Source organism: Gopherus evgoodei, chromosome 6, assembly GCF_007399415.2.
Source record: "Gopherus evgoodei ecotype Sinaloan lineage chromosome 6, rGopEvg1_v1.p, whole genome shotgun sequence".
Taxonomy (NCBI): Eukaryota; Metazoa; Chordata; order Testudines; family Testudinidae; genus Gopherus; species Gopherus evgoodei.
Window position 1 is genome coordinate 86,341,391 of NC_044327.1, and position 21,763 is coordinate 86,363,153.

Sequence of the window (21,763 nt, forward strand, 5' to 3'; positions counted from 1 at the left end):
TCCTGTGGAACTCTTTGCCAGAGGATGTTGTGAAGGCCAAGACTATAACAGGGTTCAAAAAAGAACTATATAAGTTCATGGTCCATCAATGACTATTAGCCAGGATGGGCAGGGATGGTGTCCTTAGCCTCTGTTTGCCAGAAGCTGGGAATGGGAGACGGGATGGATCACTTGATGATTACCTGTTCTGTTCATTCCTTCTGGGGCACCTGTCATTGGCCACTGTCGGAAGACAGGATACTGGGCTAGATAGACCTTTGGTCTGACCCAGTATGGCCATTCTTATGTTCTTTCAAATGTACCTCATTTTGGGTGGCATCATTCATTTTAGTCCCAAAGTTACCTGCATTCCACACAAATTTGGTGTACCCTGGCTTTTATTGTTAAAATTATTCACATCAGAAAGAGTTAATTACACTATAGAAATGGATCTGCCATCCTTAAGTTTCCTGGAGGAGTAATATTTTTGTGCTCCTCATTCAGAATCTTTGTTATATATTGTGCCCACATATGGGCCTTGGGAGGTGGACAGAAATGACAGCATATCTTTTCCTTTGGAGTCAAACTGCACAAACCCAGCATGCTACACCATAAATGAATGGTATTTTCCTGTAGTGGGTAGCCAACAGAAAGGATGTGAGAACTACTTCCGTGAGCCAAGAGGGTTTCCTTTAGTAGTAGAAGACTGAGATTTTGAAGCAGACGCAATCAGCATGTGTTCCTAATAACCCAAGAACATATTTTCTATAATAGTTGTGTCTCTTGTAACAAATTCATGTGCTGTAGGCATCAGATATTGCAGGAGTAAAACACAATCCTAAATTGAGGGCTTGACAGGTAGATAAGGGAAAATCATTTTCATATACTTTTCAAAATATATGTATCCATATGTAAATCTAAACATTAGATTATTGATTTTGAAACTCAAAAGGACACAGTTAATTAAAAATGTATTAGAATATTATCATTTCCTTTTCAAGTGACAGTATGGCTTTGGGCTCTTTGCCATATCTCTCAAAATTACAGGGCACTGACTGGAAAAGATAAAATCTGCATTTAAAGGAATGTGCTTTGAGAAATGCTTTTACTAGTGGCCAGAAAAAAGGACATAGGGTGCTTTGTCAAAGTACTCCACATATACTAAATGAATACCTACTAATACTGCTTCAAAATAATGTGCTCCCTGTCTGGGTCCTGATACAATATAATAAGGCTTGAGTCCAAGGATGAAACTTTGGGACTGAGGTATTAAGAATAGCCTGAGTAGCACTCTATTTTCTATTAATCACTTGAAAGGGTTGGATCCTATTGGTCAGTTATATTAATGGGAGAAAGCTTATGTGTCAAATCAAGGGAGATTTGAAGTACAACAAGACCCCAGTGTTTTGGTGGGGTGTTTTTGGGCAGGGTGATGGGTATTTTGTTTTGATGTTTCTTTTAAACAAAAGCAGTTCAGATATTGGATTTCAAATTAGCACAGCTCTCCAAAATCAAGGTGAGAGATGAATGGGAAAAATTTACCATTGCGGTCAACTAAATTAATTCTCTCTCATTCCTATTGCTTACGTGCAATTATAGCAAAACTTGCAAATACAAAGTGCTGCTGCTCCTCATATGTATTGGCCTGAACAAACAATAAAATAAAATGTCCGCTCAGTCCATGCTATTTAATTTCAAGAATTGTTAAATGCTCCCATGCTGACTGAGATGCAGCAAAGCATTACTATACCCTATGTCACAGAAAAATGCCTCTAAATAGGGTGACCAGACAGCAAGTGTGAAAAACTGGGACGGGATGAGAGGTAATAGGAGCCTATATAAGAAAAAGATCAAAAATTGGGACCGCTCCTATAAAATCAGGATAACTGGTCACCATACCTCTAAACCAATTCTAGTCCTTTCACAAGAGTGTGAATTATAAAGTTGTTGCCCATCTGACAAGACATTAGAGTTTCATCTTATTTTGTTTCCCATTTCTCACTGTAAACAGATGCATTAAAGCAATCATTTCCAATAACTCAGAACCTCTTGGTTGTGTTAGTTCTGAGATCAATGACAGATAGTATTTTCATCATGCATATTTAACTATACTTTTGCATATGCTGTAAAATACTTAGCATATTTTGAGCTCTTAAAACCTGCAGAAATAAGTGTTCTTATTTATTCTTTAGTCAGCTAATACCTCAAACACTACAGTACACTGCTTTTTGATAACTAGAAAATTGTGTATAAGTTGGTATTGTCCTAGATCAGTGGTTCCCAAACCTTAACAACCTGTGAACCCCTTTCACTAAACTGTCAAGTCTCACGAACCCCCTTCTAAAAATGAATATTGCCAGGGATTTTCTCTTTTACCTGAGTATAAATTATAAAAGCAGTGATCTTGGAAATATAAAAATTGTTTTTATGACATGCTTATTACACACTATTATTTATTATTTATCATTACAGTATTTTTATTACATTATGAAAACTGCAACACTCTTCCAAGATCTCACTTTCATAGCTTGTATCACTTTGGTTAAGCCTGTTAGGAGCTTTGTCTTATATGTTTCACCGAGGAGTATCATGTGAAACCAGCATGAAAGTATTTAAGAAGCCAACTCAAAGAGTTCCTCCTACACAAGCATTCAGGTCTTGAGCAGTCCAGGCAAACAACGCAAGTTACAACAAAGCTTAAGCTTGTTCATCATAATAATTTAAAAAATAATACTAGCTGCCTATTTAGTTTTAAAAATAGCAAAATATCCATCTCCCTTTCCGTTTCTTATAAGGAGTCTTGAAGTTTAAAACTCCTCAGTAGGGTGAACAGACAGCAAGTATAAAAAATCAGGACAGGGTGTGGGGGGTAATAGGTGCCTATGTAAGAAAAAGCCCCCAAAATCAGGACTGTCCCTATAAAATCAGGATATCTGGTCACCCTACACCTGAGTGTGATATGCTTGCTTTGATCTGCTTAGCTTTTGGAAGTCCAGGGACTCCAGGTTGCTGGCCTCATGGCACCCAGAGTTTTTAGGGACAGCTGTGTCCACCATTAGAGAATTTTTTCCTGAGAACTCCCTGTAACATTTTGTGAATCCCTAGGGGTTCACGACTCCAGTTTGGGAACCACTGTCCTAGATAAAGGAAATAAAACCTCGGTTCCAACCCTATTGTCTGCTTATATATCAAATGAATACATATGAAAATGTTGATGTACATCAGAAGAACAAAGCTGTCAAATTACACCAGAAAATACAACATTTTATATTTTTTTACCTTAAAATTATCTGTATTGATTTTGCTTGTTCATCCTGAAAGACTTTTACAAGCTGCCAATCTTTGGCAATCACAATTCATGTTAAGAGCCACAACAGTACTGCCTAGTTCTCAGTTTCCAAGTGTAACTTAAAAGTTGTCAATTTAGATGCCTATAAGCATTGCTTGTTTTTCCATTTTCCTTTCCAGTAATTCTTTTAAACTGTTCTTCCTGTGTTTGAAGTATAGGTAATCAGAGAGAGAATGGCTGAGTCTGGCCTTTTCAAAGGGTCCAAAGCTCAGGCATTCCTTGTTATTCACAAAGCCTCTCTCCTCTTGGTTCTCTTCTTTGTCTTGATTTCCTTTCCCCCTCTCCAGTCCTCCTTCTCTCAACATTTCCTCCTTCTCATCGCAGTAAGACTCTTTGAAATCTTTCATCACGTAGTCTGGTTTGCTAGACAGATCTGGGGGCATATACAGCTTGTTGTTTTCATGATGGTACATGACAGGACTGTACTGCTCTGCTTCATAGCAGTTGTCTTCCTCTTCCTCCTGGCATGAGCTTCCCTTGGCACTCTCACCATCAGAATGAAATGAAATTCCTTTCCCTTGGCTTTTCTGGGAAAGGTCAAAAGGCTCTTCCTGTTCCAAATTTCTCAAGACACCTGTCTGGGACAGTGTAATTCTTCCTCTTCCAAAACCTTATGGTGGTTTTTAAAAAAAAAAAAGTTACAATTTATACATAACAAGTTTATTTAATACTGCCTTTCTAGTCAAAGCATGGCTTGGGCTTAGATTTAAAAAAATAAAATAATGCAATTTGTGTGAGATGGGAGAATATTTAAACATTGAGGGCCCTTACAGAGTATCCTTCACCCAATTAGCTCCAAGCACTTAATAAACATTTGTCTCTTGGCAGCCCAAGAGTTACTGTAGAAAAGCATTATAGTACCCTTTTACTGATGAGTAAACTGAAGCACACAATAGATTATTGAACTTGTCACAGTCGGTCAGTAACACAGCTAGGAACAAAAACCAGTAGTCCTGACCTCCAGTTGACTACTTTTGCTACTAGATTTACCCACTTCTTTCCCCTTTCATATTTTTACCTACATCTTGATCTTGATTGTCTACATCACAATCAAAGTTCTAATATCTGCCCATTCGCAGGGAGGAAAAAAGGTATAAAAACCTGTTAACACATTTTATGGCTACTCTGTTTCCAAGGCAGTGTTATTAAAATGGTAGACCTGATCATTTCTAAATAATACATCTCCATTTAGTTTGCTCTTCCTCATTTAGTCGTGCTGAAAACCTGCTATGCATTATTCAGTACTTCTGCTAAGTTACTGGGGAAATCATAATCAGATGATGTTTTTGAACTGTCTTAGTTTCTTTCTCTCCATAACAATACTCATATTGTCTTGTCTCGATATTTGCCTGAGTGTCTGCTCTGTGTGTTTCTCTTCTGCTTGTTTGAAAACAGAAGTGAGCCCAGACTATAACCTCAGATCCCCAAACCCTCCAACTGTGAGGAAGCTCAAATCAGGATTCCAACTTTGCAGTTTGGGCCCATCTTTTTTTTTTTTAAATCATTGAGTGAAATCCTAGTCCGATTGAAGTCAATAGCAAAACTCCCATTGATTTCAGTGGGGCCAGTATTTCACCCATTGGTTCTATTTCCTCTGTACCTGGCAACAACTTCCACAGAATGCATGCAGCAGTTACTGTGTGACAGGTTGTGTTTGCTGAAAGGGTTTATTGCCTGGCAGCAACTCTTATAAATTCATCTGTTTCATGGCTGATAAGCCAGAGGGGGTGAAGAATCTATATGCACTGAAATGCACATAACCTGCTTATAGTTGTGGGTAAATTAAACTCCATTGTAGTGTAAGAGACAAACATGGGGGAGAAAACCCTGTACTGTAAATATCAGGTCAGCTAAACTGTTACATGTTACAATCCACTTCTGTTTCATTTTAAGACATTATTAAAATAATGTGTTACAGGCTATAGGCATCCTAGCAACTATTAAAAACACACCAACAAATTCCTCCTGGCTAAAAAAGCCAGTTATTAAGAAAATCTAACTTAATAAAATCTCTCTGCCACCCAGCTTCCCAAATGAAACCCACATCCCAACCACCTCAATTCTGCCCAAATGCCTGTTTGAAGAAATGAGCTTTGCAGCATATTCTTCAAGGGTTAACAAATGTAGATTGTTCAGACCACGATGGGGAGTAGATTTCAAAGGTGTGGGCCCTAATGGAGAAAACTCTCATGAATGTTCATTTCCCTGTAAACTGAGAGAGCTCTAGCTTGAGCTCCTCCTCTGATCTCTGCCCAGCTTGACCCAGCTATCTCTCAGGTGGGAAGATTCCAGACTATTTGGGGCTTTATAGATCAAACCAACACTTTGGAAGCCAATAAGCAGTCAGTGAGGATCATAGGGCGCTGGTGCCCAGTGCTTCCCTGTGAGATACTGCAACAAGAAATCTGCTATATCTTGTACCAGCTTTGAGCCTCCGAAGGATACGGCTCATGACAGCATGGTCAAAATCCGAAAGGAAAAAGTTGTAATCTCCTGACCAGATGAAGTTGGAACAAAGTCCTCCTGGCCACTGCATGTCTAAAAACAGCTGGGAATCCCACCAAATGAAGTTGCAAATTTTACTCAAAAATAATGGAACTACACCTTCAATCAGGAGGGTCAATATAATCTCAGCTATGTCCTCCAATTGTTTCTTCAGCCCCCCATGATCACCTTGGTTTTATCAGGACTGACTCCCAACCAACTCTCTCCCATCCATGGCCCAAACTTATCAGTGAGAGAGAAAATCTACTGCACTGTCCAGGCTCGACAAGATGGAGATACAAGGATGGTGGGTATTGGGGAACAGTGACGGGTCAGGCTGGTGGTAATATTTAGAAAATATTGATGTGGTTCAATAAATCTCTCTCACTTTAATATAATCTCCCAGCAATATGAGGTTCAGTAACTTCTAGTATCAAAAGCAGAGAAAAAACTACATCTTCTGAGATCTATGTTACTGTGGCTTTTACAGTATTGTTCTGTGCATTCAAAGCATTGCAAGAACAACCTTCTTGCTAGTTATTACCTTGAGAATGAAATCCTCTTTCCATGACCCCGTGTTTGACCTTCATGTGTCTGGTGAGGTTTCCCTTCAAGGTGAATTTACTGGGACAGTAGAGACACTTGAATGGTTTGCTGTCTGAATGCAAGTGCATGTGTCCCATTAAATTGTGCATTCTGTTAAATTCCTTTCCGCACAGCTGTCAAGAATAATGGAAATTAAAATGATTTATTTTGTAGATGTACCCACAAGGCAAGCAGGTAAATACAATCTTCCCTTGAGATGAGAATGTACTGCAGCCCAGACAGCTTCTGCCAGGAACTTCATTTTATCATTCCAAACTGTGTCCGAAGAACAAAAACAAACTGTCACTATAGGAATGTGTGCTTGGGTTATTTTGTCCAGACACATTCAGACACAGCTAAGCAAAGACTTTGCTTTTGGGTTTTTTTTAATGATGTAAGAATCAAAATCAAGGCCCCTTCAGAATCAGAAAGCCCATAGAATGGAGAAAAGAGGTTCAGTTCTATAGGCCTAGACAAATCACAAGTGCAAAATTCTGTTCAGTCAGGGCATGTACTTTCTGCTTTTTAAATCTAGACCTTAATCAGGAACAACACCATTCCATGATGTAACGTGGAGAACTTCTGATGAAAGATCAGAAAGGTGAAAGGTATCAGTAAAGCAGTGAGTGAACCAGTGTATAGCTTCCATATCCATGGACTTCAAATAACAGAAGCTTTTAGCTGAAAGATAGTAAAAGCAATTCCTTCCCTCCCTAACCCCTCCATTCTTCTCTGATCCTCTCCTCTTCTGTGTACTAGCTTTTGTATTTTATGCCTGTGATGAGTAAGCTGGAGTTTATACAGTCTTGTGGCTGCAACAATGACTCAGGTTTCCCTGGAGCATGTTAGTGCCAACACCAGCCATTGATCCAGCAGGTTTCCATTTGATGAAACAATATGTTGCATGTTTGTTTTGTTTCTTGATGTCTCCTTTCATTACCTCTTCCCCTATAAACAAAATGTGCTCTCAAACACAGAGGCATTTGTTAACCCTGTTATAGATTTCTACTTCCTGATAAGGATGTAAAAGTAACTTTCTTTCTTTCTTTTGGATTGGCATCTCCCCCAGTCAGGAATGTTTCCAGCAGCTGTACAACCTGCTGCATGCTGTCCATTTGAACTCCTTTTTGGAAGAATTTTAGCCAAAGACTTTTCCCAGTTGAACTGATTAATCAGCATCTTCATATTACATGAGCCCAGGGACTCCTTAGCTAAATATAGTGCTTTCTACAGGGAGAAAATGCTAAAAGAGCATTTCACTAGATTTAAACTAGAAACTTTGGTTTCATTTGAATTTGGATTAAGATATTTAACATAGTTTTGGGAAATCTGCTATACCATTGTTTGAGGGATTATTCAAATTTGTCAAGCTGTCTACCAGAATACCTGCTGTTGTGGGGGAAGTTTAAATTTGTGGGCTGATCTTGGGTAGAATACTCTTCCCTCTCTTGTCCCCCCTTTTTTTAGACACTATAACTGCTCCCCACTTTCCTCAGAGAAAAGTTAACTGGACTATTAAAAACTGCATGATATCTGAGTATTTTAAAATCTACGATGATACAGTTGAATGAATATTGAAAAAAAAATCTGAAAATAGTCACTTGCATTTTTAAATGATTTGCCTCCACTGTGTTAGTCCTTGTTTTGCCTTCTGCAAATATGCTAGCAAGTTTATTGGCAAAAGTGTTCACAGAAAAAAACAGTTTTAACTAAATACTTCAGAATACTCACAGAAAATGAATGATTAGTTTTTAACTGTGAGTATTCACACAGGACACGTGATTCTAAGAGTTATTCATCCAATTAGGATGTACTATGCATCCAAGAAAGGTAACAAACCTCATGGGTTATATTTCAAATGTTGATTATTGAATATTTGCAATGAACAGGCTATGCACCATTTATCGGTCAAGAATTATTTGTAGAAATTGTGACAAATCATTTCAGACTTATACATTCGAGAATTATAAACTGTTCATGGACAACTGACTCATTTTCTGCTTGTGAAATCTTGTTTTGTCAATTGAATAGTTGCCCACTACTTGACCACCTCTATTCACAGCAGACTGTATACGGAAATAATAACATATGCAGATTTCACCATGATCTGGATCCCTTCCATCCTCAGATTGCTATCTGATGATTTTTTAATTTAGTTTTTTGCTAATCTTTTGTAGTGGCAGTGACTGCAGCAATTGACTTACCATAATCTGTGTGATCAAATACTACAGGATCAAACTCTGCTCTCATTCATATTCAGTGAGCAATCCCTATTGAAATCAATGCTGCAAAAAGCATCCTAAATATGTTGGGAGGGGAATGGAGAGGCAAAGGAGTGTTGATTAGTATAGTAAAGTCCATGAAGGGCAATAGCTGCTCTTGACAGTAGCTGGAACAACCTATGATATATCGATGATTCTCTGAATTTAAAAACCCTTTATAGCAATGAACTGTGTTTTGCCAAACAGATATTTTTTAGCATGAGCTCATCTATTGTTTGTGTTATGACTAATCTGTTTCTCAGCCTGGTAGATATTAGTACCTGTACATCTAAAACACTAACCAAAGAAATGGAAGTAAAACACCAGTCTGAATGATGAAAGTAGTTATTTTATCTAGGAATCTTTATAGGGTATTGGGTATAAAAATGAGTTCTGTAAGAGCCTTTTTGGCCAGTAGTACATATTTCTGCTTCTTTACTCTGGAGGAAACAAAAGGACATACGATGTGGCACAACATGGTTTTAGTTTCTGGACAAAGAGAACAGGATTTCCATTTCCTTGAATCATTCACAGTTTCAGGGATGGAACACAGCTAAATTTGCCACTGACCCTAAAGCCACTTTTTGCTAGAGCTGAGGAATGTAGTTGGAATCTGAATCTGTGATGGGGTGGGGGGGGGGAGTGATGCCAAGAGAAAACCCATGGGAGAGGTGCTACAGGAAAATAAAACAAGGGAAATAAAATTATATCTTTTGGGGAGAGAGGGTAGCAGTGAGGGGCACTATTACAGGATGAACTGGTCGTCTGTGGGGTTTCGGGCTAAGTTCCACTCTCTGCCAGGTTTAACCTACCTTCCCAACTGAAAGGAATAAGTTCCAGGGTCACATGGTAGAAGATTGTGACTCAGAGGCAGGTCTGTGGGGATATAAATGACAGCTTGAGTTCAGGGAGCAGGCCAGAGAGAAAAAGGGATCAAAGAGGCTCTCCTTAAGTCCCAGGCAGACAGCCTGAGAGTGGATCCCTGCTGGGAGCTGGCTAGGAAGTCTGGAAGCCAGTCTATTGGAAGAAAACTCCAGCAGAATATAGTTAAGAGGCTTTTAATTTCCAGGCAGTGAGATCAACAGGGAGCAGACAGTTTACTGTGAGAGATCCCAGGTCAGGGGAAAGGACATGGTTTACATGTGGAACTTATGTTAAACTGGTTTATTTGTGAGAAATAAAACTCTGTCCCTGACAAAAAGGAACTGAACTCCTATAGCTGCTGAGAGAGCTGCTGCTTTGATGCATGGCCAGTGAGCTTGGCCCACTGGCTTACAGGTACTTCATTACAAAACTTTGAGTAAGCTGAGCCATTTGCTCATGCTGTGCAGTAACCCATAGCAGAAAGCACCACCCTCCAAAGTCTTGCTATTAGAATCTGTCAATCATTTTATGAGTCTTTAACAAGTTTTTATAGCATGATTTCATTGTCATTGGATACTGGTTTGAAACAATGCTCTTGGATGTAATGGGGAAGCTTGTACACATTAGCACCCTTGTGGGCAGTCCTGAAAGAGAAGCCAAGGACTGAATGAGCATGAATTAATCTCTTACTCTGAGATGGAAGCTACCAAGTGTACTTGGCAGCATTGGAGAGAAAACCGTATTGTTCTATATTAAAGGTCCAAATGCTATTGATTTCAGTGCCAACGGCAAACCTCCTATTAATTTCAGTAGAAATTTTACACATTTTACTATAGCAATAGTGTATCAGCGGGAGCAATTGCTGTAGATTACTGTAGTATTTTTTTTGCTAATAAGGAAGCCTAGACTTTATTTTTTAAAAGCTGCAAGGATCTTCACCCTTCAGAGAGCGAGCCAAATGAGATTACAAGCTGCAGCTGGGTGAGGAAACACAAGGCACAGCTGTTTTCTACTCCCTAGCACCAGATAGTCTGTGCGTGGCTGTGATTAGACATATAGGAAAGCCTTGTGTTTTCTTTTGCTATGAGAAAAAAGCCATGAAAATTGCAGCCTGCAGTGAGATAGAAAGGCCACTGCTGTGCTGTCCTTCCCTTACATTCTTCTTCTTTTATTTTTTTTTCTTCATAAGAAGGGTGTTCCTTTCCTCACAGAGAGAGAGAGAGAGAGGGAGAAAGACTGTAAACTGTCCAAAAGGACCGTGAGAAAACAGGAAACTTTGAAAAGTACAAGAGAAAGCAAGATGAAATCTATTTGCAGGCGGTTCCCTAGGGACATATGAGCCATTGTTAAGCAGGCAGTTCATGCAGCTATATCCTTCCTTCTGCTGAGGAGGAGCTTGGTGCCAAAAGGCTGCTATCTGGTCATTGCCTTAACCCTCTGAATACCATCCAAAAGGGCTTGACTAATTAATCCAAGTTTCCTTTGAGGATTCTGCCAGACAGGCAAGGGATTTCCCAAAAGCTAGGGCCCTGCTATACCCCTCACTTATAGCAGTACAACTCCATTTGATTTCAGAGGCATTACTTCTTATTCTCACCAGTGTTGTGTGAAGAATCTAGTCCACTTACTTGTTTCTGTTCTGAGAGGGGACATTGGGTGGAGATAGGAAAAAAACAGGTGTTCCACTGAAGCTTTTGCTACTATCTGAAAAACATATTGCTTACTACTCCAGTTTGTTCTGAATCAGAACTAAAGACTGAAAGTTTTGAAATTTCCCATAGATCAAAAATTTAGAAATTAATGTATTTGGTACCATCAAAATATTTTGTTTTGATAAGGTAAAAAACATTTTGTTTTGGTAATATCAGGACAGTGGAATATAACATTAAATACAATATCCTATAATGTTAAATATCATTGCAATAAAATGAAATAATATAGAAAAATATGAACAAGCAGAATTGAAATGATAAAGTCAAAACAAAATGCTTCAACATTATTGAAACAAAACAAGAAAGTTTCAACAATTTATTTAGACTTTTTCCCACTTAAAATTTTAATTGAAATGATTATAATCCTGTTAAACATTTTGATTTTGACAAAATTACAGTTTCCAACAGAAAACTATTTAATTGAAATTTTTTTGATTAGCTTTACTCTCGGTTTCCCTTAAGAACCAATCTAGTTCCAGACTGTTGAATGAAGAATTTACAGAGATTGCATCCAGATCAATCTCCAAGTGTTTATGCAGAAACTGGAAAATATTGCTTGCTAGGCATTTATGCTGCACTCAGTTACTGTGTGTTTTAATAGTTACCCAAGTGAGAAGGAAACATGCAAGTTTGGGCATTTTAAGATAAATCTGTGTTACTAAGCCCTGTGGTCAGTTAAAAGAAGTAATACATAAAAGAATCGAAAAGGATGATTGTACAGGCCAGCCTTAAGCAGGAAAAGAAACTTGAATCACATCTTCCCTATGAATTAGAGGTGGGTGTAAACCAGAACCACAAATCTAAATGCCTCCAAACTTAGGGGAAGTTCAGATCTAGGTGTGTTTTACATCCCTTTAATTTCCTGTGTGCTGTCTTGATGGAGGTAGCAATCCTGCCTAAGATGATCCTATATTATTTGGTTGACACCATGAATAGGCAAACAAGTATTTTTCAGAAGTCTGTTTTGTTAGGATACTAATGTCCTGGCCAAATTTCAGTTTGGGGCAATTACATTTGGCCTATTCAAAATCTCCCTGTAGTTCTGTTTTGCTATGATGTACTTTGTGTCCTGCACCAGCTATGGTGTAGAATTATGGTGCACTGTTAATGTTGGTACATTTCTGTGACTCCCAGAGTCAATGCCTTGATCTGTGTGTTTAATAGGTGCATCAGGTTGTTGAGCACTTTGTCTTCCTTTAGAATGAAATATGCCAGATAAATGTCAGGTATTTTTATTATTATCAGACTAGCAACTACATTCAGTACTCACTAAGTCAAAACTACAATTTCAAGATTGAGAATATGGATAATATTTAAGGGTGTGTGAGTGTGTGTGTGTGTCGGGGGGAATGAAAAATAATCTGAAAGTTCCCCTGCCCCTTTTTTTGGGTGTTATTCCTGCCCTGAAACTACTTGGCTTAAGAAAAGAAACCAAACAATTATTTTGAAAAGTGAATTTGAAAAAAGATGTAATATTCTTTTAGCCATTGCTTTTCCAATTGCATCCGGCCACACGTAATGAAATCTCGGGAGCATTCACTGATGATGTACCTCTGCAAACTCATGAGAAATGCTTACCTTGCATTTAAAGGGCTTGACATCAGAGTGAACAATCATGTGTGCCTTCAGAGTCTGTTTCTGCACAAAGCTTTTGAAGCACAGGTGACACTGGTAGGCTCGGATATTGGTGTGGATCAATACATGTCTCTTCATGTTGGCTAGCAGAGTAAACTCCCGGCCACAGATCCCACATTTGTGCTCTTTCACACCCTTATGGAAACAGAGAGTCAGAAAACTGAATTGATGTGCCTGTTTCAGTCATTTATTTTCAAAGCCATTATATGAATATATATTCAAGCTGTGCTAGTGAAGCAACAATTCTTGTTAATATCACCCTGCTGAAGTGGTAGATATTTGGATACTTTTTTCTTCTGGTCAATTTCTGTAAGATTCTAAAAAGTGGAAAAAGAAACCATAAAATGTCTATATCACAAAACAGTATAAATAGCACTGAGGAACAATAAGTGTCACTTCCCTTAATAAGTTTTACAGAGCAGTCATATCAGGTTATTCTGCCTCAGCTTTCAAACTCTGTTTAGCTAATCTTTTGCATTTCTATGGTGCTTTCATCCAAGGATCACAGAGCACTTTATGAACCTTAATGTAGGGGAGCATGTTCTCCATTTCACACATGGGGGGAAAACCAAAACATGGGGAAGTGAAATCACTTTCCCAAGGTCCCACAGGAAGTCTGTGGCATAGCCATTAAACTGAACCCAGGTCTCCTGATTTCTGTTCTGTGCCTTAGGCACAAGACCATCCTGTAGGCTACAAGAGCATCATGTGATTTTATTAGTGGTGAGAAATGATTATACAACACTGTGGGGAAAATTTTCAGAAGTATCTAACTCGGTGGTTCTCAAATTTTTCTGCTAGTGACGCCTTTCACATAGCGAGCCTCTTAGTGTGACCCCCCCATAAATTAAAAATACTTTAAAAATATATTTAATGCCATTATAAATGCTGGAGGCAAAGCGAGGTTTGGGGTGGAGGCTGACAGGTCACGACCCTCCAAGTAATATCCTTGTGACCCCCTGAGGGGTCCCGACCCCCAGTCTGAGAACCCCTGATCTAAGTCCTTTTAGAAAGTGGGTCGTAGTAGCCTGTCGCTTGCTTTTGAAAATTTTACCCTGTATTAATATCACTAGGACACCCAAATGACAAACCAATGGCAACATTCTGCTACCCCACTGCATAGCTTAACTACCAATTGCATGTATACTAATAGCATGTCAAACATGTATAAACTTATTAAGTGAGACATAAAATAACTTGCCAACATCTGATAACATTGAGTCTGGGATAATCCCTGTTGAAGTCAATGGTAAGACTTTGACTTCAGTGGGTATTGGATCAAGCCCTATGTAACAAAGAAAGAGCCTGCCTCTATTTTGAAGAAAAATATGGAAAAATAGTACCTGCTCAATTTTTGTAAGAAGCAAAGAGTCATGCAATTAACTAATAATATTAGTGGCACTGGGCATTTCATGGGGATTATTGACCCTCCCTGGGCATAAGACATTAACTATGGGTACAAATGATAGCTTTGAGATACCCAACTACTTGATCTGAGGCTGCACTCAGGCAGCTAGACAGCTCAGTACTTAAATTGTGCTCACAACTGACCACACCTGACTAATTGTGGGTGAAAAGTAGAGGCTCTTTCTTGGACAAGAGGGTGTTGTATTTTTCAATTGCAAGTTTTTATTAGACTTTTTGGTAAGTTTAAAATTATAGAGTAAATCCAAAGAAGGGTTGCTTCTACAGAAGCGACAGCAGGGGAATTGGGAAGAAAATCAGAAGTGAAAATAGAGATTATTCTTTAAAAAATTATCTTATAATTCTTAAATTTTGCAATTTTCTCTGTTCTTAATGTTTAAATTTAAACGTTAACCCAAAGTAGACCCCTGGGGGAAAAAACACAAATCTGAAAGCAATTCTTCATAAAACATATGTGTATGTTCATTAGTTTATCAGCATTAGTCTATTAAAATGCATTTTGATTGTTAGATTAAAATTGATCTTTACAATATGTTTGTGATGATGGGATAATTCTGATTTCACTTGTTACACATCACGTTGAAAACTCTTTTCTGTTTTAGAATAATCTTCAGTTATTCATTCCAAATTATAGACCTAATCCAAAACCTATTGACGCCAGTGCAAAGACTCCCATTGATGTCAGTGGACTTTGGATCAGGTCCTTTTTTGCCCAGCTCTAGTCACTTGTACTCTGGATTATTTCTACATAACATGGTCGAGGTTGGTTTGGTTTTTCTAAATATAGGGCAAAAGCTCCTTATACAAAATCTGCCAAGCAGTAATATACTTGCCTATGCACAGATATAAAAAAAGTTCTGTAGCAGTTTCACTGCTAAAGATCATTATACAAAACTATGGTTTTCATGAAGACAAAAACCAAACTGGAAAAGAGGATGTGAACTGAAAATTGGGAAGCAATACAAGCAACTTGATTGAACTCTTGGTTATGGTCTTTTTCTTGCATTGCCTTTGTTAAGACTAGAGCCAGTTTCTGTTAGTGGCCAGACTGTTCTGGTTCTCTTTGCATAAAATTCAGATCCATACAAAGGGCCTCTACAAGGGCCTGTAAACCATGTCAGTTCTTTTGGGGGACTTAAATGGGACTTTAATGGTGCATAATCCTTGTGCTGGCCTTCAGAGCTGGGGCAAATTTAATCATTAGTGTCTTACCTTGTGGGTTAAAGAGTGTTGCTTGAGATGGTGGGGCTGCACAAACTCCATGCCACATTCAGTACAGATGTATGGACGGATGTCTTTGTGCTTCATCATGTGATTTTGCAGCTGGCTTGGGTACTGGAAAGTTTTATCACATTCTGTGCAATTGTATTGTATAGGACCTCGATGGGTTGTTAAATGTCTCTTCAGCTGGGCCAGGGTTGGAAAGTCAAGACCACACTCCACACAAATGTTCTCTCGGCCACTCTCATGCTTGGACTCGTGGGCTTTCAGCTCACTTGGATAGGCAAAACCTCTGCCACAGATCCTACAATTGTAGGGCTTGATGTCACTGTGTTGCATCATATGTCTCTTCAGGTGACTGGTTTGGGTGAAAGCCTTGTGACAGACCTGGCACTTATGTGGTCGAGTGCCCTGGTGTGTCAACATATGAGTGTGCAAGTGACTCAACTGCTTGAAAAGCTTGCCACACCGAGTGCAAGCATGAGGTTTGATGCCACTATGTCCCAAGATGTGGGTGACAAGGTTGTACTTGGAAGTGTAGGACTTTTCACACATTGGGCATTGCCATCGTTTTTGTTCTCCCCCTACATCAACATAATAGCTGTCATCAATCTGGAGGTTGACATCTACTCTTTCCACCTTCTGTTTATTGTCACCACTTTCTCTCGGTTCAGTCCTCCTGAATCCTGGCTCCGGGGGTCTTTTCAGTTGGAAGGAATTCCTGAAATGGAAGTTTGAGGGCATAATAAAAGGAAACATCAGGCCAGGGTGGACTTTTGGGTAATAAGAGTATGGAGTCTGCACAAATGCAGGAGTGTTAGGCCACATCATGTTGGGCTTTATTGGTTCTTGTTTAATGGGCTTGGCTCCAAAATGCTCCAGATTTCTGTAGAACTGAAAGCCAATGTTACATAGATCAATCATTTGGGAGTTGTATTTGGGCTGTGTGGGTTGTTGGTACATCAATGAAAGACTGGGGGAGCATACGTTGTTGTTTTCAGATCTGTGTGATGGTGATGTAGGATCTCCTGTGGGGATAGTGTGAGGCATTTTTGTGGGCATGCTTTTGCGTTTCCGGGAACCTCCTTCAAAGGATCCATGAAAGGTTTCTATATCCCTTAGGGAAGGACCATACTGGAACTGTGCAAGCTGTGCCCTGAATTCTTCATTGAGTGGTGCAGTTCTGTGAGACTTCACATCGGGTTCCATTGGCTGCAGGCAGTGTGATGTGTGTGTTTTGTCAACATTGAAACATACATCCTCATTTTTCATTGCATTTAATTCCTTCTGCATTGTCTGCCTTCCTTGAAAAATAATAATAAAGAAATTCCTTTATTTTTTCTCATGTTCTCCTAAGGCCTGTATTTTATTGTGTAGTTTATATTTTTTTTTAAATTAAGCATTTATAAAATAGTCTCATGACCAAATAAGATACCAGTTTACTTCTGCTATACAAAATCTGTCTGTTAGTGGAAAATAAGCTTTGAATTTAATGCTTTAAATCAAGCTCGGATCAAACATTAGCTTTATGATCTAATGGTACTGTACTTGGATCCATTGTTCAGCATATATTGTAATATTGTTGTGTAATACAGCCAACCCACTTGTGGGCCAAATCCTCTCCTTGAATGTGCATGCACAGCCACTAGAGTTTAACTCTGTAACTAAAGGATACAACAATACAAACAAGAATGCATATATTGCAGTATCGTTGTGACATAAAAATTCAAAGCCAAAATGTTTGAAGTTTAAACTTTTTTATATCGTTAACTCATGCTGCAGTGGAGAAAACAATGGCAAAGTGAGTTCAGAACACTGTGTACCATCAGCTTTCACATTGGATTTCCTGGTTTCCAAAAGGTGGAGATAAACATTGTATGTGTGGTTAGGGAGTGAAGGGTTCTTCTGTTTTTAAAAAGGGAAAAAAAGCTAAAATGTTGAATGGAATTCATGTGGGCAATATATATATTGTTTTTTTACCTGAAGATTGTCAGGTAAGTATGGCAGCGTTTAAACAAAGAAAACATATTTAACTTAGAATAATATCAACTACCCCTTCCGCTTTCCAAAGCAGCTGACAACCTGAGTTTGCCAGCTCTACTTTGGCAACATTTCACTGCCTTTTCATGCAATAAAGTCATTAGGCAAAATCCAGAAATCCACATGCAGATTTTATGCTATTGTCTCCACTGGGAGTTTCGCCTGAATAAAGTTGTAGTAAAATATCAAGGATTTCAGAATTTGGTCTATTTAAATTAGATCACTGGGATTTCATATTGACCTTACAATGGTACATGCTTTTTTGGGTATTGCTGTCTGTCCAGGATGAGGTTAAAAGAAAGAACCAGACACATTTTCGCTTTGCCACCTATTACATGCTGAGGCAAGTTAATTTGCTGAAAGCTATGAATAACCCCATTCTTTGGAGGCAAACAGTGCTAAAGAAGCTCCAGTTTCTTTATCCGGAAGCTCCAGTTTGGAGAAACTTGCTTGTAAAAATAGATAGAAGAACCTGTACATGGCCTAGATAGGGTGTGGAGAGCAGGAGACATCTAAAAGACTTGGTCGCAAGCAGATAAGTCAAATCTTTTTAGAATATACAGGAGCAAAATCTGAGGAGTTCCGGGGAGATCTCTGAGGCAAAAGGCTAGGTGATGCTACTTTTCAGACACCTGGCAGATAAAACAGACAAACTTTTAGGATAAGAATCGTCAATGATGGTAGTAGAACTAATGGGAATGCCTCAGTGCATGAAGGAGTCTGGGGCCTCTAGACTTATATTTAGTAAAAACAGAATAGTAATAGCAGAATCTAATGTTCTAGCCTGAAAAAACTCTTTAAGACAGGGATTATAGGGGCTATCATCACCTAGAGCTGAACTCCCACTCAAATCCAATCCCTCTTTTGGGAACACACAATGGTTTGGTTTATAAAAATGGGAAATCCTTTGAGACCCAAGAGGGACTTAGATGACTCCCTCTCCCCACATTTTCAGGGGGTAAATGTCAGGCAAATTTGAACTCATTTTAAGTTATTCTAAGTGTATGTAATTTTAATTTGAATCCACCTAGGTCTCAAAATATAAGTCTTCCCTAAACATTGTGCGCCCAACTTTCCATTGTCCTGCTCCTTGTATAGTCATTTACATCTGTGCGAAGTACATAAAATGTTAAGTGCCAGGCAGTAGCAAATTAGGCCCTATTGTCATTATTGTAATGCTGTCAAGAATCTATAGAAGTTACAATGAGTAAGTGCCTTGATAGGTGCTCATTGCTCTTTTGTCTCTATGTTGCCTGCTTCTCTCAGCTTTTATCATCTTCATTGGTGTCTGAGGATTTCAAACCATCCTGAGACTGAAGTAGTGGCAGACTGTTTGAGAGTCTTTTCCTTGAGGTAAAGTGAGCATTACTGGAGAGGAATCTTTTTATTGCTCAACAAAAGCATTAGTCACTTTCACAAAAAGCTTATGTTATATTATCCTATAATGGATTACCATATAAATCATTGGATCAGGTATACCTGGGAAATAGGGAGTTCAATTATTCAAGAACCACCATTAACACAGGGTGCAGTCAGACTGAGGTGAATGAAGGACCTGAGATGAGAGGGAGAATAAAAGAAAATCAAATAGAATATACCTGCAGTACCACTTCTCATAAATAATAAAATAGCATCTAAGAGCCCCAAATCAGGCTCTGTGACTCTTAGACTCTGTACAAACATAGGGGGAGACACACCCCTGACTGTTTAAATTTGCAATCTAAGTTTTGCTATGGATCATCTTGTCATTTCTGGCTCGTTATTATAGTTCTGTCAAGTCTTATACTATAGAAATCAAACATTTTTGTTGTTCAAGACAAGCGACAAACCTGGGGCCTGCTCCTACTGCCTCTGAAGTCAATGGCAAAACTCCCATTAACTCAATGGGAGCATGATCTGCCCTTGGTCATAATCTCACTCCATAAAATATTGCTAAACCTTTCAATGGATGACCAAATTATAGAAGAGACTCCAGTCTTGATAACAGATTTAAGGATTAATTCCTTCACAGACGTAAGGTGTAGTGCCTTCTGCTTTAAATAACTGTGCTAGAAGATATCATGTTACAGTACCTTTAAAAAGCATATTTCCTCATTACTTTACTTTATTTCTCTTTAGAAGATCCCTCGTTTACTCTCAGCAGTTTAAATAAATTTTTTATCACCCTCATCTTAATTATTTCATAGATGTCTATCATTTTTAGCATATAATCACAGCATATCTCCTTTCCTCTCTCTTCACCTAAATATTTGTGTTCTATGTATAATAGTGATCAATAAACTTTAGAAATAATTTTGGTTTAAGTCTGGATAAACAGCTAAAAGCCTGAGTATTTATCTGAGCTATCTAAGCTTCTTGAGTCTGAAGACACAGTCTGGAAATCTCACCAGGACAGAACTTCTCATGCTATCTTGGCACCTGAAAGTTTTAAAAAACATATATCAAGACACTTCATAGCTTAAAAAAGATTCCGTTTCAGTTGGAGTCTGGGAATAAGTAGAGAGTTTCTAGGGATTCTTATTTACCCAAATAGTCTGCCCATCACCAATAGAATACAAATGTATGTCTCCTTAATTTCTGTTTTTAATTTCTATATGTGAATATATTGGAATATGATGTATTAGATCCAAAATAGAACCACGTAAAGCATCTCTACAGTGAGTAGGGAAAGCTGTTGAGGTTTTTCCCGAACAAAGCTTCTGTACTGCTATTTGTAAGTAATGTTGTTATTGAATGAACTTCCTTGAAAGAGGAAGAGAGTTTTTAACACAGAAAATGAATCGCCTCTTATTTTCTCATTTCCAGGCATAATATTTCCCCAGAAGAAAAAAACCAAACTTGTACATATATCATGCAACTCTTGTACCAGCGTATATAACTTTAGAGTCCCATCGGTGAGATCCTGATCCTATTGAAGTCAATGGCAAAACTTCATATATGGAAGCCATCACCAATTATTTGGGGAGGCATAAGGGCACCAGTATAAATGTGAATGTTCCAAGTAGCTCCAGCTTAGACTATAACTACCCCTTTGCTTCACAATTGTTCTGTTGCTGCTACTACTGACAGAGATGATAAAAATAGAAATGAGACCAGAATGAGTGAGAACTGAAAAATTAAAAACCCTTTAAGATAGGAAACCCATACTAGTTTGATGTTCGAGTGGAGCTTGGGTCAAAGATCTGGAAACAAGCACGAAACGGAGGCTAGTATGGAAAATATAAAGGTGGTAGATTTGGGCACAGCTCCTGTTAGCATGGGGGGCGCTCTGCCAGTCACCAGGAGGGTGGCAGGCAAAGTGTCTTCGGCGGCATGGACGAAGCCTCCACCGAAGCCGCAGGACAGCGTACCCTCCGCAGGCACGCCTGCAGGAGATCCACTGGAGCCGCGGGACTGGCAACCGGCAGAGCACCCCCCGCAGCATGACGCCGTGCTTGGGGCGGTGAAATGTCTAGAGCCGCCCCTGGTTAGCACTAATAGGAACTGTGTGTTTAAACAACCACATCTGATTCAAAAACATAGCTGAATGTACCATATCAATTCATTCCTGTTCTCCCTGTGGGGGTTGAAATACTGATGCTGGGATTTGGGAGGAAAGAATTAATTGTAACTGCCTTTCTTTACTATTTGATTACTTTGTTTTGGGTACATTATGAAGAAGGTCAATCCACAAATAAAATACTACTATTCTCCTTCACTCCAGCTGAGCAGGTGAAAGCTTCTCAGATCTCACTGTGCACACATCTGCTTTTCAATAGTGGACATTTGCAAGCAGTCATTTTAATGACCCAGTTATTGCTGACTCAGTAGGTTTCATGAGCCTCTCTTTTACATAACTTGCCCCTAAGTTTTGTTTTGTTTGGGCCAAACCCTGAAGTCCTTACTAGTTTTTAATCATTCCTTGTTTGGGGAAATCTTCTATCGACCTTAGGATTCGACTGATTAGAAATTAGACCTGTAAAAGACCCATTTGGTCATTCAGGCCCATGTAGAATTGTTCCCTACAGAATATTAGCAAAATATTTTGCTGAGTACAATTTGAATCAGTGAAAGTATTAAGAATATTGAGACAAATGTGAATTTGTGTATTACCATTGGCTACAAGCTTTCATTTAATTAATGTAAATGAATTTGCAAAGCTCTGCCTGAGCCTATGTATCTGATCTCGCCTCACATTTCCCACTCCTCCTTTGCTTCAGCAACAATGA

General features: G+C 38.8%; 1 protein-coding gene across 3 annotated transcripts in view; it reads right to left on the minus strand.

Annotated features, from left to right (window-relative positions):
• Window positions 1-2,898: 2,898 nt before the first annotated feature.
• ZNF366 (zinc finger protein 366) overlaps window positions 2,899-21,763 on the minus strand; it is a 35,145-nt gene continuing 16,280 nt past the window's right edge. Inside the window, exons 2-6 of one of the 3 annotated variants that reach the window (XM_030566819.1) lie at window positions 19,035-19,110; window positions 15,507-16,815; window positions 12,813-13,004; window positions 6,357-6,531; window positions 2,899-3,938 (exon numbers count right to left, since the gene is read on the minus strand). In XM_030566819.1, the coding sequence (XP_030422679.1) occupies window positions 3,403-3,938; window positions 6,357-6,531; window positions 12,813-13,004; window positions 15,507-16,808 (2,205 nt within the window). In that variant the 5' untranslated portion in view covers window positions 16,809-16,815; window positions 19,035-19,110 and the 3' untranslated portion in view covers window positions 2,899-3,402. Of the gene's footprint in view, window positions 3,939-6,356; window positions 6,532-12,812; window positions 13,005-15,506; window positions 16,820-19,034; window positions 19,111-21,763 lie in introns of all 3 variants that reach the window. The other 2 variants (XM_030566818.1, XM_030566820.1) reach the window with 2 other exon arrangements.